The following is a 16,937-nucleotide window of genomic DNA, read 5'->3' on the forward strand; positions in this document are numbered from 1 at the left end:
TATTTCTGGATGCACCCTTGCTTACATTAATTGAAAGAGCATCAGGAGAAAGGATGGATCCCGATAATGGAGGTGAGAATAAGAAATAATCCTTAATTTTAGATTTACATCAGATTTATATAATCTATTACATAACCCCCCAGCTGATTTAGCAGTTGAAAGGCGCTTGGTAAAACTTACAGAAAATGATGAAGAACTAATTAAAAAACTTTACAGCGAATACAACAGACAAATGGTTCTACTGAAGAGAATTTATTCTAGTGTTGCTTATGAATTTAATGCAGATCAACCAATCAATGACTTATATCATTCCGTTTTGGCAAAAGTAAACCAATCTCGTCGCAGCGTTGCTCTGCAAACTCCTAAGGTCGTTTTATTAGGCTATCCTGGAGCTGGAAAACATACACAAGCACATTTGCTAGCTAAAAAGTATGGACTAATTCCAGTGGACTGTGGGCAGCTTATACTTCGTGAAGTAGCTAATCGTTCTTCAGTTGGGAACATAATGAAAACTTATGTTCAAAAAAATATTCCAGGTATATTTGTTAAGTCTTTCTTTCTATTGTGTACATTCTTTTGTATATCAGACGTATTCTTTCTTATACAAACTCTTATTCATTAAAATAATCTAAAGATCGACCGATGATTGAACTGTTGAATTGCTGGTTTCATTAAACATATGATGAAAAGTCTTCAGTTTAATATATTACCCATACATTGGAACTACTCTGGGCTCAATAACGTTGGCAAAGACTTATTTATGATGGTAATTTTAACGTATTTTTAATAAAAGTCACTCAAATTCCTTTTTGTTTAGAGTATTTGATGCAAAATACAATGGTGTCAGCATATATTATGGTTAAGAGTTTAAACATGTCATAACTGTTACTTTTATGCTTGTTACATAAACAATTTTTCGAGTGGTATATAACCATTTCTTTTATAATTAGGGTTTGTATATTTTGGTGGTAATTATACCAAATATTGCTATTTTCCATTCCTTTAAAACCTAGTTCCAGATGCCATAGTCTCAGAAGTTGTGAGAAACAGACTGAATAAAATTGATTGCATCACATATGGTTGGATACTTGTCGGATATCCTCGTACACGTCAACAAGCAGAGCTACTGTCATCGCATAAAGTATACCCGACCCGAGTTATTCTAATGGATATACATCAATCTTGTGCATCTGAACGACTTTCTGGACGTAGAATTGATCCAATCACAGGTATATGTTTTCATACAGCATTCGAATCTATGGAAGATGTATGCATTAGTCAGCGTGCTTTGCAGCGTCTAAATGATGAAGAAGATGCTATAAGCCCAAAGCTATCAAGATTTACAGCTAACAGAGATGACATTATCGTATACTATGATTCATGTGTGGTTAAAGTGCATGCAGACAGAGATATTCACACTGTTTTTGAAGAAATTGAGACTGCTATTGTAAATCCATTACCACGTTTTAATTTTGTTAAATAATTTAATATTATATATGTATTTGTGCAGAGAGAAGTTAAATACATGATTTCTTATAAAAAATTCTGTTTTTTCTATATGATGTACTCAGAAAATAGTTTGGAAAAAGTTTAATTTTTCTAAAAACAATTTATATGTCTATATTAAAATCAACATTACAGGATCAAATAGAAATTTACATTAGGAAACCTGACCCAAATCTACTGAAATATACACGAAAACATCATTTGTATGAGATTTTTGAGGTAAGAACTTTTTATTAGCATTAATGATATTTTTTGATGTATAAAGAAATGGTCGAATACTTTAAAATAGTTATCATTGATGAAAATGTTACCAAAACGTACTTAATAGGTGTAAATTCTGTTTAATCCAATGAACAAAATTACGACCAAAGTTTGCAAATATTCCTTATAAAATCAGATAGGGCTGAACTATGTCAACTTGCCTCAATATTTGATTCAAATATGTAACGCATTAAAGGTTCATGTAATCAGCCTTGAAATTCAATATGCCTGAAGGCTAGTTATACTACACGAACTCCTTTCACTCCTGTAATTTCTAAACTGATTAATGGTGTATGCGAAACAAATCACAACTTTCAAGTAATTTACTTAAAGTTATCATTCATATGATCAGTTGAGACTAAGGAATAAACACGCTTCGTTTTTTTCTTGTACAATCTAAGTAATATATTCAAAAATGACCTTATTCTTGTAAACGTGCAACTTTCTAACATTTACTTTAAAATATAGATAAACATAATTTAGTTAAAACAAATTGAATTAAGATACAAAAGTTTTAAATTGAAAAACTTAGTTCAGAAGTCTTAACCTAAACAACCAAGGCATTTCTAACCAAAAAAAATTTTTAAAGAAATTCCCGAAAACCTCTTCAAGTCTTAATAGATTATATTTTTGTATAGCTTAAGAATTTTTCTTGTATTGTGATAAATCAATAAGTGATCTATTTGCACCAAAGATATATTAGCTTTTCTTCAGTTTACATAGAGTTGAAAAGCGAGAGTAAAGTCATATAGACGAAATAGTAAATGTTACATAGACAAAGAATTATTTTGTTGGTAATAATTTTCGGCTAAAAACCAGTTGATTGTTAGGTGCATCGAATAAAATAGATAGGTCGTGTTTGTTGGTTAAATGCTTTGCTCCTTTTGGCCTAAACGTTATGAAACCAGTGCAGGATGATGAACATTGGTTAAACCTGTTAGTACATATCTATGTTAACCAAACTTAGCTTAAGTTGTTTCTAATATTTATGGAAGCTAATTTAATATAAAGACCAAATCAGCTTCCTTAATCTTCTTGTGAACATTTCAGTACATTTTCTGATAAACGAATTTTTATATTACTCTCATATTCCTGGAGATTAAAGTTCTAATTCCTGTTATAATAAGTGGTCTTGTATCTTTAAGAGTTCCCCTATTCTCCAGAAAGTCTTTAGGATGCTTTGAAATTGACTATTTTAGCGATGAATTCTTAATAGTAATTTCATAAATGAGAACTATTGGGTTCCAAGTCAGTTACTCAAACGTAGCTTGTTCATCACAAGATCTGAAATACCTCTACCTACCCCAGACCATACTAAGGGTCCTCATTATTGACAAGTCCCAAAATAGAACGCCAAAACTTTACAGTACTTCATAGGTTTCAGTCGCCATGTAATTCAAGTTACATCGTGACGTAGACTTTCAGAATTTTGTAGAGTTTGCAATAATATTTACACTTCAACAAGTGGCCGCCAATATAAATTCTCAAATTATACAGAATAAAACAAATCTCAGAAAGATATATATTCCAATATCTTATAGAGCTTTATCATCTGTCTACAATTTAAAAACGAAATTACTGATAATTTGAAAAAAACTCAGATAAAATTAAGTAGTTTATGTGTAAGTTGATCTAGGTTTATAATAATAGTTAAAAAAATATGCAAATAATTGTTCAAAAGTTTGTTTACAATATTATATAGCAAATATTTCAGTAAAAAAAAGAGAAATCTTGGAGCTGAACATTAAGTGATAAAAATAAGCACCTCAAATCAATTTATCATGCAAGCTATTCTATCCTTCTATAGATATATGTTTTCCATATAACTATATGTACAAATGTACAGCTTAATTAAATGATTTCGTCGAAAAGAAAATTTTCTTCGCTGAATTCTCTTCTTCTTATTCTATGGCACTATGGGTTAATCTAGTTACTTCTAAAACTCATGCGAAATGATTAAAAAACAAGGTAGAGTTTTCACTATCAATGTATCTCTCTCTCTCTCTCTCTCTCTCTATATATATATATATATATATATATCCTTATTTTATTTTAGTTAGTAATTTAATAATAAACCATTTATAAATACATCTTTCTTTTTAATGTTGTCAGTCATTTCATCATCTGTTGTTTTTATGTTGAGTGTTTAGTAAATGCTTATCTGATTACTATCGTAAACAATAAAAGCTATGAACATTTTTAGTGCATTAAAATTACTGAAGTTATGAATAACTTAATATTAAAGCTAATGAGAATTTGATTACGTGACCAAACACAGGAAATATCAGTATTCTGATTGTTCAATTACAGATAAAACATTTGTATTCACTATCATTTGTTGTCTTCATTAATATTTGTACAACTGAATAATACTATAAAAGATATAATGAAATTATTGTAGTGGACAGTGTTATATAATTTATTTACTTATCAGATGAATAACAAAATTCTTTATGACTCTTTATAAAGGCATACATAATCAACAATACTGTCTTACTATGTTCTGGTGGTTTATTCATAGTTATTATTGATTATTATTGAAGGCACTTTTAAGTGGTTTAAGCGTCATGTTACCAGAAAATCCTCGTAAATGGATTGCAGAAAAACTTCAACTTCTTTACGATATTGGTTTTATGAGTTTAAACTGGTAAGTTGTATTTCACTTTAATAAATTTTTCTTAAAAAAAATTTGAATTTGGCTATGTTTGTGTTTTGATTTATTTGTATGAATTCTTGGATTTACGTGAAAAACTGGCATATCAAGTAGAATTCTACGGCTGTCAAAGCTTTATCTGGCTAACAAATAAAGTTTTCGACAGTTTTATCTTTAATAATGTCGGTTTTGTGGGTGAATATGTTCGTTTTTTCCAATATTTAAATTATAATGGGATTGAACCATGTAACAAAAAATTGGTGACTATTATTACTCTTAAATGCTTTGTAGATTTTCTCAGTTTAAATCAGATACTTGCTCTTTTAATTATTTAGTGTTAAGTTGATAATATTGACAACATTTGAATGAGTTGGTAGGTATTAATACCATGGCTGAACTTGATAGTTCCAAATAAATTGAGCGTTGGGCAGAATGTTAATAATAAATATATTTTTGTCGAAAATACAATTTTCTAGTAATTTGGATATCACAAAACTATTTATCATTAGCACTTGAATGAGTAATAAATAGCGTAGATTCATAGTAATAAGTAATGCTAGTAAATCACTTGATTGCATTTTGAACCTTCGTCATCTTTAATAATTGGGATGTAATAGGTATACTCAGAGATTACTTACATCAAATTATTGTACTAATGAAAATAGTTATTAGAGATTATGGGTCAAAATTAGTTACAGGTGAGAAAATATATAATAAAGTGAGGATTTGAATAGACTTATTTATAAACATGTAACATTGTTGCGTACATTTTCAACCATGTCATATTATATTTCTACCATTTTAAACTTTAATATTAAGGGATACATTTATTGATCCGGATATGAAACCTTCTCATCCATATGTCGATCATGAATTAATGCATTCCCTATTTGGTACATCAAAACTAGAATTTGTAAGTTATACTGAATCTCTAATTTATTAACTTTATATTTAAAAATACACCTCTTTATGTTAACGATGACCGTTATCATCAACTGATATTATTTGAAGAAACAATGGACATCCATTTCGTTTCATTTTAAAACTCTTCAGCCGTGTACATCTACTACCTTTTAAATGAATGAACATACTGTTAACACGGCAACAGAGTCAATATTAGTCCTAAGTTCAAATAAAAACACGACTATTAAAACTCAAAATTGTAAACAATCAACAACTAAAAGGAATGAAGTAATTTGTTTTATAATCGAACATGTGCATATATATATATAAGTGGCAAACTAAGTTGCTCTTCCTCTAGCATTTCACATCATTCTCTTAAAGTTAGTATATACTAGGGTTTATATTGTTGTATTATATTGAGTAGTGATTATCAACGCACAGGTTACCACTATATTGTTGCTATTTTAATGTTTACTTTATGAAGGCGAGTAAATTATGGTACGTCTGTTCGTAGTATTGGTACAAAAGACCAGAGATAATAACAAACTCAATTAATAGTACTGAATGTCGATAACTATATTTTTGAAAATTCATTATATTAAAAGAATTGCAATAGTTTGGAAATCCATTTTGTTAAACTTTTTATCTCATTTACTGCATACTTACTCTTTTTATTATGTTTGTTTAATAAGCTGTTACCAGAAGAATTACAATATCAAGTAAGTTTTGTATTTGTCAAAATATTGTTTTTCGAAAGAATTTTATATACACTTGATTCGTTAGTCTTACAGTTTATCTTATGAAACGTGGAACATATACGCTTGCTAAATTCAAATAAGTTATTTAGACATTTTAAATAACTCTAAAGGTTGACATCATTAAGACTCAAGTGATAGTGAAACGAAATTTTTAAAGCTGTTTAGCCCAGATCCATAAGAGTTCGTCCTAGTACATGAGTAACCCGTTTCTTGATGAAGTTAAAGCTTTTTTTAATGAAAATATATCATACATTTTATTCTTATATGTTTTGATGAATAAGATGGCAATTTCTGCTCTTTATATTATGATTTCTACTTAGAAAATATGTGCCTACTCTTATGTTGTATAACTTTTACCATTAATATTCTAAGAAAACACGTCCAGCTAGATTGGATGTAAGTATATTCCGCTCTAATTATCTACTTTAGTACAACATCATTTTTAGATGTTTGAATTAAAATCTTCTTTGGGTACAAACTACGCTAAACATCCCTACGTTATATGATATCCGCCAAGTAAATGGGATATGAGAAGTAAAAGTGCTTGATAGTGTAGTTTGTCAAATATAAAATTTGAAATTTGCCAATCACATTTCATGTAAAAAATAATCAACAATTCTCAGCTACACAGTGATTTATCGACATCGTATTTATCTATATTTCCAATGAATAGATTCTGTATGTATGAACTTTTGGAGATAGTTGAACTTCATTGAAATCCTGAACCGACTTAGATTTGACTAAATTAGAACGAAGCGCCCGCCCAACGCTTTCAGATTTTCATTGATGGTCTAGCCTAGATCGATTATGAAATTTAATGGAATAAATTTCAATTTTACATAAGAAAACAAACAATAATATATTTTTGAATAGGGTTCAACTTTTGATAAAGTATTTGCTTATCATCATGACAAGAACTTTCATAAAAAAATTTAATTGTCAAATTGAATAAGTCAACTTACAAAGTTGAATAAAAATGATTTCTGTCAAGAAGAATAACATTTTCACCTGCCAGTTTCTATTTTTAACTATCTTTTCTCCCTTGATGCTTATTTATCATTTGATTAGAATAACAGATAAAGATTTTTTTAAAATAACGCTTCATATTAAACGAAAAAGTTTATCATTCTACTGGGAAGTACTTTTCATTGAGGATTTTACAGTTTGGTAATGATTTCCACGATAAAATAATACAATCTGAACAGTTATTGTAATTCAGAGAACGTTGAGTAGTTGAAGTGATTCATCACTGCCTACTTGCTAACATCTCAATAAGCGAATGAAACATGGTTATTAGGATCATACAGTGAGCATTATATCACAGGATTTCCTTCATATAAGCGCAATTTTACTGTCAATTCTATCAGGTAAAGGTTGTTTCAAGTTTACTTGCAATCTGGTCAAGTTTCACACTTCTAGGAATGGGAACTTGTGAAAGATACCACAAATGTATATTCATCTTGTGTGGTACAATTTAGATCACCAGACTGTGATCATATAAATACAAACACCGTCTTTGTTCTCGAAAATATATTAAACATTAATTTTATTTTTTGAAAACTCACTACTAATTTACACTTATAAATATTTTCATGGTGATTGGTGGTATACTTGAGTATACTTTATGGTTTGTCTAAAAATAATGTGGTATACATACATATAACTATGCATAATATACTTTGAATTTTTCTATTTAACGTAAGCCTACACCTGAAATGTTAGCAAAAGCCTATGCTGCTCATAAACAATCAATATTAAAAAAGTGTTTCAGGTTAGTTTTTATGCTTAAATCATGTCATCATTTTCATAAGTATTTCTTTTCAACATGATGTGAATCATACAGTTTAAAAGTTTCAATACTTTAAATCTCTGAAAAGAAATAACCCAATTTATAATACTTTTTCATCATATACTTCTATTATATGATCCGTATGATTTAAATCACTTTATTCAAGTTAAATAAACCAGTAATTTAGATGTCTCGTGAATACAGAGAATAAATAATATGCATATTTTTAGGTACTGGACAATAAACTGATAGTAAGTCAACAAATTCACTTCAAAAACCTTATCTTGATCATTCACAATAAATATAACAATATAATTTATACGAATATTCGTGAAGATTAGAACGAATAGTTTGACAGAAATTGGGTGCCAAGTATAGAGAAGTCAGTATATGTGAAAATTATATTTGATTTTGTTTATTACCTTGAAGAAGTCCAGCCAAGTTAGCTGGACGAAACTTTGGAATTATTTAAATTTCAATCGCTGAGATTATTTCAAATAAAATCTTCATATATATATATATATATATATATATATATATATATAATGTTTACAAAAAATATGATTTTTGCCATACTTAATAATCATTATGATTTATTGGAATACATTCATCAAATTGTGAAGTATTTGACTGATTGACCAAATTAGAATATTAACATAGTGAATTGTAATGAAAAGTAACTACATAGTTTTAATCAACATAAGTTGTAATAAAATTCAAGAAAATCTGTCAACAGGGCTTGATTAGTTATTATTCAATACCATATTTATGTATCCAAACGAACTTGTTAAATCTTTTTAGTTAGCATAATCTTAAATATAACACACTCTGATACTTCTATAAACTTTTTACAAAATTATTTAAATTTTGTTTTTTTTTTCTATCGGTTTATTAATCTGACGGATTCTATCACTCACAATTCTTAATTATCATTCAACTGCGTTTAAGGTTTTACTATAAAGTATGTGATAGTTACACAGATAACTACATATTTACTTCTCCTGTTACCTCTCGTGGGAAAGCATGGGCGGCGAAACATGATTTCCTATCGAACTGTCTTATGGGCAATCCTTTCCTTTTGCTATTCATCCTTTTCATGTCTGTTTCCATCTCTCGACACAATGTGTTCTTTGACATTCCTCTTTTCTGTTTTACTTCAGTATTCTAAGTTGGTGCATGCCTCGTGATGCAGTTTGATGGTTTCCACAATACATATCCTATACATTTCCAGCGTCTTTCCCTAATTTCCTCTTCAATTGGATGCTGATTTATTTTCTCCCACACTAAGCTGTAGTCGATGGTATCTGGTCAACGGATATGGTGTATCTTGTGTACACAATCGTTGACAAATACCCGTACATTTTGATGATGGTTGCAGTAGTTGTCCAAATTCCAGCTCCGTACAGTAGAACTGTCTTGACGTCCTCATTGGCGATTCTGACTTTGATATTTGTTGACAAATGTTTTAAGTTTCATATGTTCTTCATTGGTAAGAATGCTACTCTTGCTTTGCCAATCCGTGCCTTCACATCTGCATCACATCCTCCTTGCTCATTGATGATGCTTTCCAGGCACGTGAAAGTTTCCACATCTGCCAGAGCTTCTCCATCGTGTGATCAGGTTGGTGTTCTCCGTGAGTTATTTGAGAATCTTGCTTTTTCCTTTGTGTATATTCAAGCCTACTGACGCAAAGACTACTGCTACACTGTATTTGTTGTTGTGTATGGGATGGAATAGCTAGGTCGTCTGTATAGTCCGAATCGTCTAGCTGCATCCAAGTTATCCATTGTATTTTGTACTGTCCCTCAAATGTGGAGGTCTTCATAATCCAGTCAACCATCAGAAGAAAGAAGAAAAGAGAAAGTAAGCAGTCTTATCTGACACGGATCTCCACTTGAAATGCATCTGTCAACTGTTCTCCATGCACGAATCGCACTGTAGTCCGTCGTATAAATTCCCTATGATGTTGACGATTTTCTCAGCCACACACCATACTGTTGAAGAGGTTTCCATAAAGTTCTCCTATTTATGTTATCAAACACTTTCTCATAGTGAAGGAAGTTGATGTATAGTGACCAGTTCCATTCAGTTACTCAACGGTGATCCGTAGTGTCGCGGTTTGGTCTGTGCACGACCGACTCTTACGGAATGCGGACAGTTGGTCTCGACGCTGAGAGTTTGCTCGATTCTTCATTCATTTAACACTACTTCGTTGAAACGTTTTTCATGGTATTGACAGTAGTGTGATTCCTCCATAGTTTACACACGTGCCGAGCTCTCTTTTCATCGGTATCTTGATGATATATGCTTTCCAGTCTTTCAGTACTTGTCTCAAATCTTCCTGAATAGAACTTACAGAATAATCACATATTTTCTCAGTTCCATAAAACGTCCCTCACAATGATATACATGAAACCACTTAGTTAATTTTTTTTATCACAATTTATGTTAATAAGTTAGAATGTCACACTATATATATATATAACCGTTAACTTACTGTAAGAGATTTTTTGTCCAAAATAAATGTTTTCAGTGATGTAAGAAGAATATACATGTACAACTTGATGATTATCATTCAACAAGTTTTTTATAGTGAGTTATATAACAGTTCACATATCTACGACTCTCCGTAATCGATTTACATTATTCTTAGTATCTTTCTGTAATCAGTTGTAATAAAAGGCTGGAATCTAATTACCTGAAGTCAATCTTATGCAAACAATGATTGTAGTTAGGGGGCTATTGAATATTTTATTTAGAAGCTATGACTGATGCGGTACAATAATATCGGAAGTTAAACGTATAGTATTAATAACACCCAAAGATTATTACGCAGTCTGTGAATTGATTAAATTAAGAAAAGTAAACCATTAAGTTTCAGCTCATTTGTTTAAAATGACTTTGCTCATCACAAGAACTGAGGGCTCTACATCCTTTTTTATCTATGGTCTAAACATTCTGACCTAAATCAGACAAAATCTAGTTCTTCATAGATTTTAATGATTGTTCCTAGTCTATAACAAAAAATTATTTCAAAAAACTCCCTTTTTCAAAGTTTATTCATGTTACACGATATTCATGCTATTATTATGTAAAACCACTAAAATTCTTTTCAAAAGATGATATGAAAATGCAATCACTTTCCAATAGACTACACACATACATATATTCGTAAAAAGAAAACTTATTATTTAGTTAGTAAAGGATTATCTGTTAGTCCTACCTTACTGATAAAATCCGAATTTTTCACATCGGTGTCATTCGATCAATAACCTTAACTTATGAGCCTTATGTACCACAAAATTCAGAGAGTATCCAGCATTGTTTATGACCTATTTTGAATAATGTATGATTTCCTGATAAAATGGTTGGAATTATACTCTATTATTTTCGAATATGAATTTCTCTATACATGATGCAATGATAATCTATCCAACAAAATGCTAACCGTAGTATTTCAGTGCACATGGGAATTTTCATTTTCAAAAAATACGGTTTGGGAATCTCATGTAAAACTTTCTGTGGATTGACTTCTATCTCCAGAACATTTTGGATACAGCTTGTCACCTTATGTCATATATTTTATGTAACAAATGAAAATTTATGCTATTAATACTTTGTAACCTTGTGATTTTTTTAATTCTAAAAATGATTTTCGATTCTCTGACTGTAATAATCAATAAAATACTGACATGATCGTATATTAATTTAACCAGTTTCAGAATCCTCATGCAGTCAATCTAACCATTTATAAGTAAATAAGTGATGAATTTAATGTTTATTCATTATTTAGTAATTGAAAGAATCTTATAGTTTGAGCATACTTCTAAACATGAACAACCAAAATTTATTACAAAAGAAAATCATACATTGGATCATCATTTATGAGATCTGTGGCGTTCATTCACCTTATGATTTACATCATAGACTGAGTTGGGTTTGCTGAACGCGAGTCTGTCTTTAGTTTGATCGAATGATGGTGGTACGAATGAAACATAAATTCTGTTTAAGTTCATATGTACTCTATCAGCTTAACAGGTTTAGAACAACTGGATATCAAAAGTCGAAACAATAGTGTTTGTGAAGCATATCTTCCATACATCCCACTCAGCAAACAGATCAAGAAAAGTAAGTGGGAATTAGAGGGACAGAAATAATCACGTCAATGATCACTAGATGAAACAATCTTTATATGAAGTAAATAATACGTAAATTATAAAAAACCAATAAGAGTTTAGTTGACAGACACATATAAGACGAGTACTTAGTAAAACGTACATGAGTACTTTTGGCATGATCAAGCATGACAGAGCACATAAAAACGTCATAAAGTACTTGACAAGGTTAAAATGGCGATTTTCATGAGCAGACAAAAACTGATTATTTAGTGGTGTAATAAGAGATACTATGATTCAGAGATACATTGAAAGCCAAGGGGCACTAAGACAATTGCTTTATCTTATGTTCATTTCAACCTTTATTATTCCAGATTCACACATAATAAATTCAAGATTTTTTGTTCTATTTTACAATTCTTCGATTTGTTTTTAAGCGCCTGGAAATTACATTTTATAATTAAAAAAGCACGAGTGAATCATATGTACAAAATAAACTTTATTGCAAAAATAAGTATGAAATTTAGATTGCAAAAGATTATATTTCGAGGATGGCAAGAATATACACAGTTTGTGAAAAGTAAACAAAAAAGTAAGTAATTAAATTATGTATTATTTCATCATTTCTATCTTAATTCATTATTTTCCAAAATCAAGATTATTTCATTTTTCCATTTTAACTGTTTATTTATTACTGATTGTATTCCTAATGTTATCGGCTTGAATTCATATCTTCTCATATACTACACAATGTCTGATTGGAAATTTATTATTATTACGGAGTACATTATTATCTCTGTAAATCAACAATGGTCATATTTATACTGATTATTGATCTAATAATTTCATTTAACCTTCAACTTTATTAACAAGTTTCACAGGTTGAAATCATGAGTCAGTTGAAGCTAGACCACCATTGAAAACCTGGAAGCACTGGACGGCCGTTTCGTCCTGGTATGGGACACCTCAGCAGTGCGCATCCACGATCCCGCACCACGCGGGGCTCGAACCCGGGACCTACTGGCTTCGCGCGCGAGCACTTAACCACTAGACCACTGAGCCGGCATTCAACGGTGTTAATGTCTAACTTCAACCAAGTGTATAGCATGCTACTTACTTCTATATTTATAAATGAGATTTATTTTGTTTTTGATAAGAAAGGTAAATTCATATTTTAAATTATAAGATGGTATTTGGCTAGAGCTTGACTTTCTCTTTTGATCATTGATTTGGACTACAGAAACTGATAAAGATTAATAATAACAATAATAATAGTAATAATAATAATATTTAAACAGAGCTTAGTGATGTCAGGGAAAGATATTGATTAAATTAAGATAATTAACTAAAAAATTAAAAAGATTAATAATAAGATTCTAGTGATAAATTAACTTCGAATTTTTGCGAAACTTTACTGCTCTCATTTATCTGGCAAAATCCCATTTGAATTAACAAAAAAAATGCATGATATTTCATAATTACAGTAAAATATCATAATTTTTTTTCTACATTGTTAAGTGGCACAATCATTAATAACACAAATTAAAGACTTCACAGTGACAATGTTATATTTTAAAGCCTGGCGGAGGAATGTTGCAGAAGCTCGGAAAACAAGGGATTATTTTTCAGTAAGTTAATGTATGTATTTAACATTTGTAAACACAAATTTGATTATCTTTATTGGTACAAGCAAATGACCTTCATTTGTAAGACTAGTTGACAATATTGGTTTTACATATGTATAACAGTACCATAGATCTATGATGAAGTAATAGATATTATAATAGGTTTGATCCAGGGATTTAGTAATGGCAGATATTGTTATAACCGTATTTAGTGTCTTCAATAAGAATATATTGCCGTCTAATTAAAACTGACATTACAGTAGAGTAAAATGTTTCAATGTTACACTGTTCTCTATCTCTAACCATAGTTTATTTTAAATTAAATAATTCCAGACACCCACACATTTCGGGGAAAATGGCCAAACAAATTGCGGATAAATCTTAGTACTAAAAAGAGTTATGAACGGATATTGTGGTATCCACAAGATTATCAAGTTATTTGTAAATGTTTTTGTTAATTGATTGTTTGAAGAACAATCATTTGTACTGCTCAAGCTATATTTTCCATTATTAACTAATTAATTTTAAGTCAACATGCCTAGCAATCAATAGAAAATATTCTTAGGATTCTGTAGAAGTTTGAAATATATAATGTCTGTATCACATTATCACAAAATACACTGAGTTATCAGCATAAACGAAGACACTGTTACACAATGAATGTTAATATTTCTTTCAAAATATTTTGTTTTATTCGACTGCAAAGCCGAGTATTTTCACCGACAAATGAATTACTTAGATATAAGACATTCCGTATCACACCAAACATCTAAATTGACAAACTAACAAATTAGATACAGCCTAATCTAAAATGGCATTAAAATATTTCTGAAAAATGAAATAACTACGACCTCTTAATGTCCAAATATGTTAATGTTTTCCTATTTGTTCATTTTTAATGACTGTACAACCTTTTTCTTTTCTATCTGCAGAAAATGCAAGAAAAGTCAGATGATTCAGAGTCTGAAAATCAACTACTTACTTTAGGTGGTAAAATAAGCGATGTTGAAAATTATCGTGACCGATTTTCTGAATTACCTGACACCATACAATATAAAGTATGTTTAGCCGTTCCTGTATAATAGATTTAAATAATGTGGAATAATAAAATATGGATACATTTTGGCTTAAATCAAATTAGTTACATTGTCAGTGTATTTATCTACATATCTAACCACAACTCTTCAACCTGGATTATTGTTCCAATTTACATTGAGTGCACTATATTAACTCAACTTGAATGGTATAAAATTAGACTTATAGTAAATTAAAATGATTCGATGAAAATTACTGTCTCGTTCTTATTCACTCAATTTTCCTAGTAACCTTTTTTCGAAGCTTGTAGTCATTCTTCAAATATAGTTCGTACTTAAATGACGAAGTATTTTTCAGTAGGAGGTAACAGATATAGAAGTGTTCATAGATGTGTCTATTATTTGAAGTCATATATATTTATAAAAAAGTAAATAATACTTCTACGATTAGATGTAATACATACACAACCAATGGACGCAAATCGCATGATATAATTCTGGTTTACTTCATTGAAATCCCTATTAATTTATTTTTATTTTTAATAATAAATTGCATACTACAATGTTTATTGAAGAAGTGTGTTAGTAATCGTTTTCTAAAAAAGTTAAAATACATAAAATATTGGACTGTTGATTGTAAACATTTTCTCATTTGAAAAACAAAAATATATATATAATTAATTCTTACTACTATTTCGCTAAATGTAATCAACATGGTAATGTACACTAAACTAGAGACTTGAGTACCTTAAGCCTTATGGGGACAATTTCATCTATTTAAAATCTAAAACTTGATCCTTGTAATGGATATTGTTCAACCTCTTATAAATATGGTTTTGAATGTTAAACGCTAATAAATAATGTAAACGTAATATTTTCAGCATTTTAAAAATCTTCTATAAAATTTATTTGTATCCCGTTCCATTAAACTACCGTAATCTTTTCGCTCTTAATTATGAGAAAGTGATAAGATTTTGTATTATCAAAATTATCAGATCACTGAACGAGTTCAAAAATACTCTGAAGTATTGAGGAAATCGCATTATTTACTGATATAATATTTTGTTCTAATTTTGAACTTACATAGATGTACGTTTAAGAATACCCTCAAGATTCAATTTTGAACTTGAATTCTGACTTTATCTCTGAAAATTACTCGACTGTAGACTCTTTAAAAAATCTTATCATTAAATGTATGAAATATTTAAAAAATGTATTTCTGTTTCATTCTTTTGAAAATTAAGTTTCTCTTTCTGTGTGTAATTGATGCTTTAAGATTTGTTGACTTGTGAATAAAGTAAACTACACAAAATGCCGATAAGGAAGTTTAGTTTAGTTTTGTCTTCATAATATTTGATTTAAAAATTCAAAAGTCAAAAATAAAGTTTACTCATTAAATTTCATTTCTCCTTTGCTTTTCTTTGATTAGATATTTGGCTACTTAACACCCATAGATTTAGCTCGAGCTGCTTGTGTATCTCATTATTGGTGGTCTGTAGTTAGTGAAATGGATAAGAAAAATACTTTGGATTTATCGTGCTTTGGTAAAAGGTAAACTTATTATGTCAACCATAACGTATGTATTTTAAATCACACTATAGTGATCGTGTCAATAAAAATTTAGTTAATCATTAGTTTTATGGCTCTATGTTATTAGATATTATTGAACTATATTCACCGTTTAAAAAGTTAGGTTATCTTCACAATAAACATTTATTGGTGACAAAATCGTTGAGAATCATAGAGAATTGGAAAACTGTTCTTTCTGGAATTGTGACTTCTTCAGTAGTGTGCACATACAAGCCTACGCGAACATGAACTCATTATATTTAGGTTTGGGTGTGGTTTATAATATTTTCAAACACTTTTACATCATTTAACCTTGTGACTTCATTTACAAATTCATAAATGCGATTCACACATTTAGTCAATATGAACAAGATATTTTGTTTGGGTATAATAAATGTAATTGACAATATATTTTTAATGAATCAAAGGGACCAATAATTGAGACTAACTAGCACAAAGGTTGGTTCCACTATATACATAGCGACAAATGACTTGTTAATTAAATTGATGTACAAAATGTTTTAAAACTGACAGTTACCATAATGTTACTCCAACATCATGATTTTACTATTATATATATATATATATATATATATATATATATATATATATATATAATATACCGACCATAAGTAGATCTCATAAACTTAATTAACTTATCAAGTCCCAGCCATATTTGTAAATGCCTGAAATTAAGTTACTGTAATATACTGACATATTCTCC

The 16,937-nt window shown here is 29.6% G+C and overlaps 1 protein-coding gene across 4 annotated transcripts in view; it reads left to right on the forward strand.

Moving 5' to 3' along the window:
• AK8_1 (Adenylate kinase 8) overlaps nt 1-16,937 on the forward strand; it is a 33,148-nt gene that overhangs the window by 3,259 nt on the left and 12,952 nt on the right. Inside the window, exons 5-15 of one of the 4 annotated variants that reach the window (XM_051218203.1) lie at nt 1-72; nt 114-536; nt 1,014-1,725; nt 4,311-4,414; nt 5,240-5,333; nt 6,016-6,042; nt 7,785-7,852; nt 12,423-12,577; nt 13,504-13,613; nt 14,543-14,668; nt 16,074-16,195. In XM_051218203.1, coding sequence (XP_051074048.1) covers nt 1,615-1,725; nt 4,311-4,414; nt 5,240-5,333; nt 6,016-6,042; nt 7,785-7,852; nt 12,423-12,577; nt 13,504-13,613; nt 14,543-14,668; nt 16,074-16,195 — 917 coding nt within the window. In that variant the 5' untranslated portion in view covers nt 1-72; nt 114-536; nt 1,014-1,614. Of the gene's footprint in view, nt 73-113; nt 537-587; nt 1,726-4,310; nt 4,415-5,239; nt 5,334-6,015; nt 6,130-7,784; nt 7,853-12,422; nt 12,578-13,503; nt 13,614-14,542; nt 14,669-16,073; nt 16,196-16,937 lie in introns of those variants that run through there. The other 3 variants (XM_051218205.1, XM_051218204.1, XM_051218206.1) reach the window with 3 other exon arrangements.

The sequence above is a fragment of the Schistosoma haematobium genome, chromosome 1 (assembly GCF_000699445.3).
Source record: "Schistosoma haematobium chromosome 1, whole genome shotgun sequence".
Taxonomy (NCBI): Eukaryota; Metazoa; Platyhelminthes; class Trematoda; order Strigeidida; family Schistosomatidae; genus Schistosoma; species Schistosoma haematobium.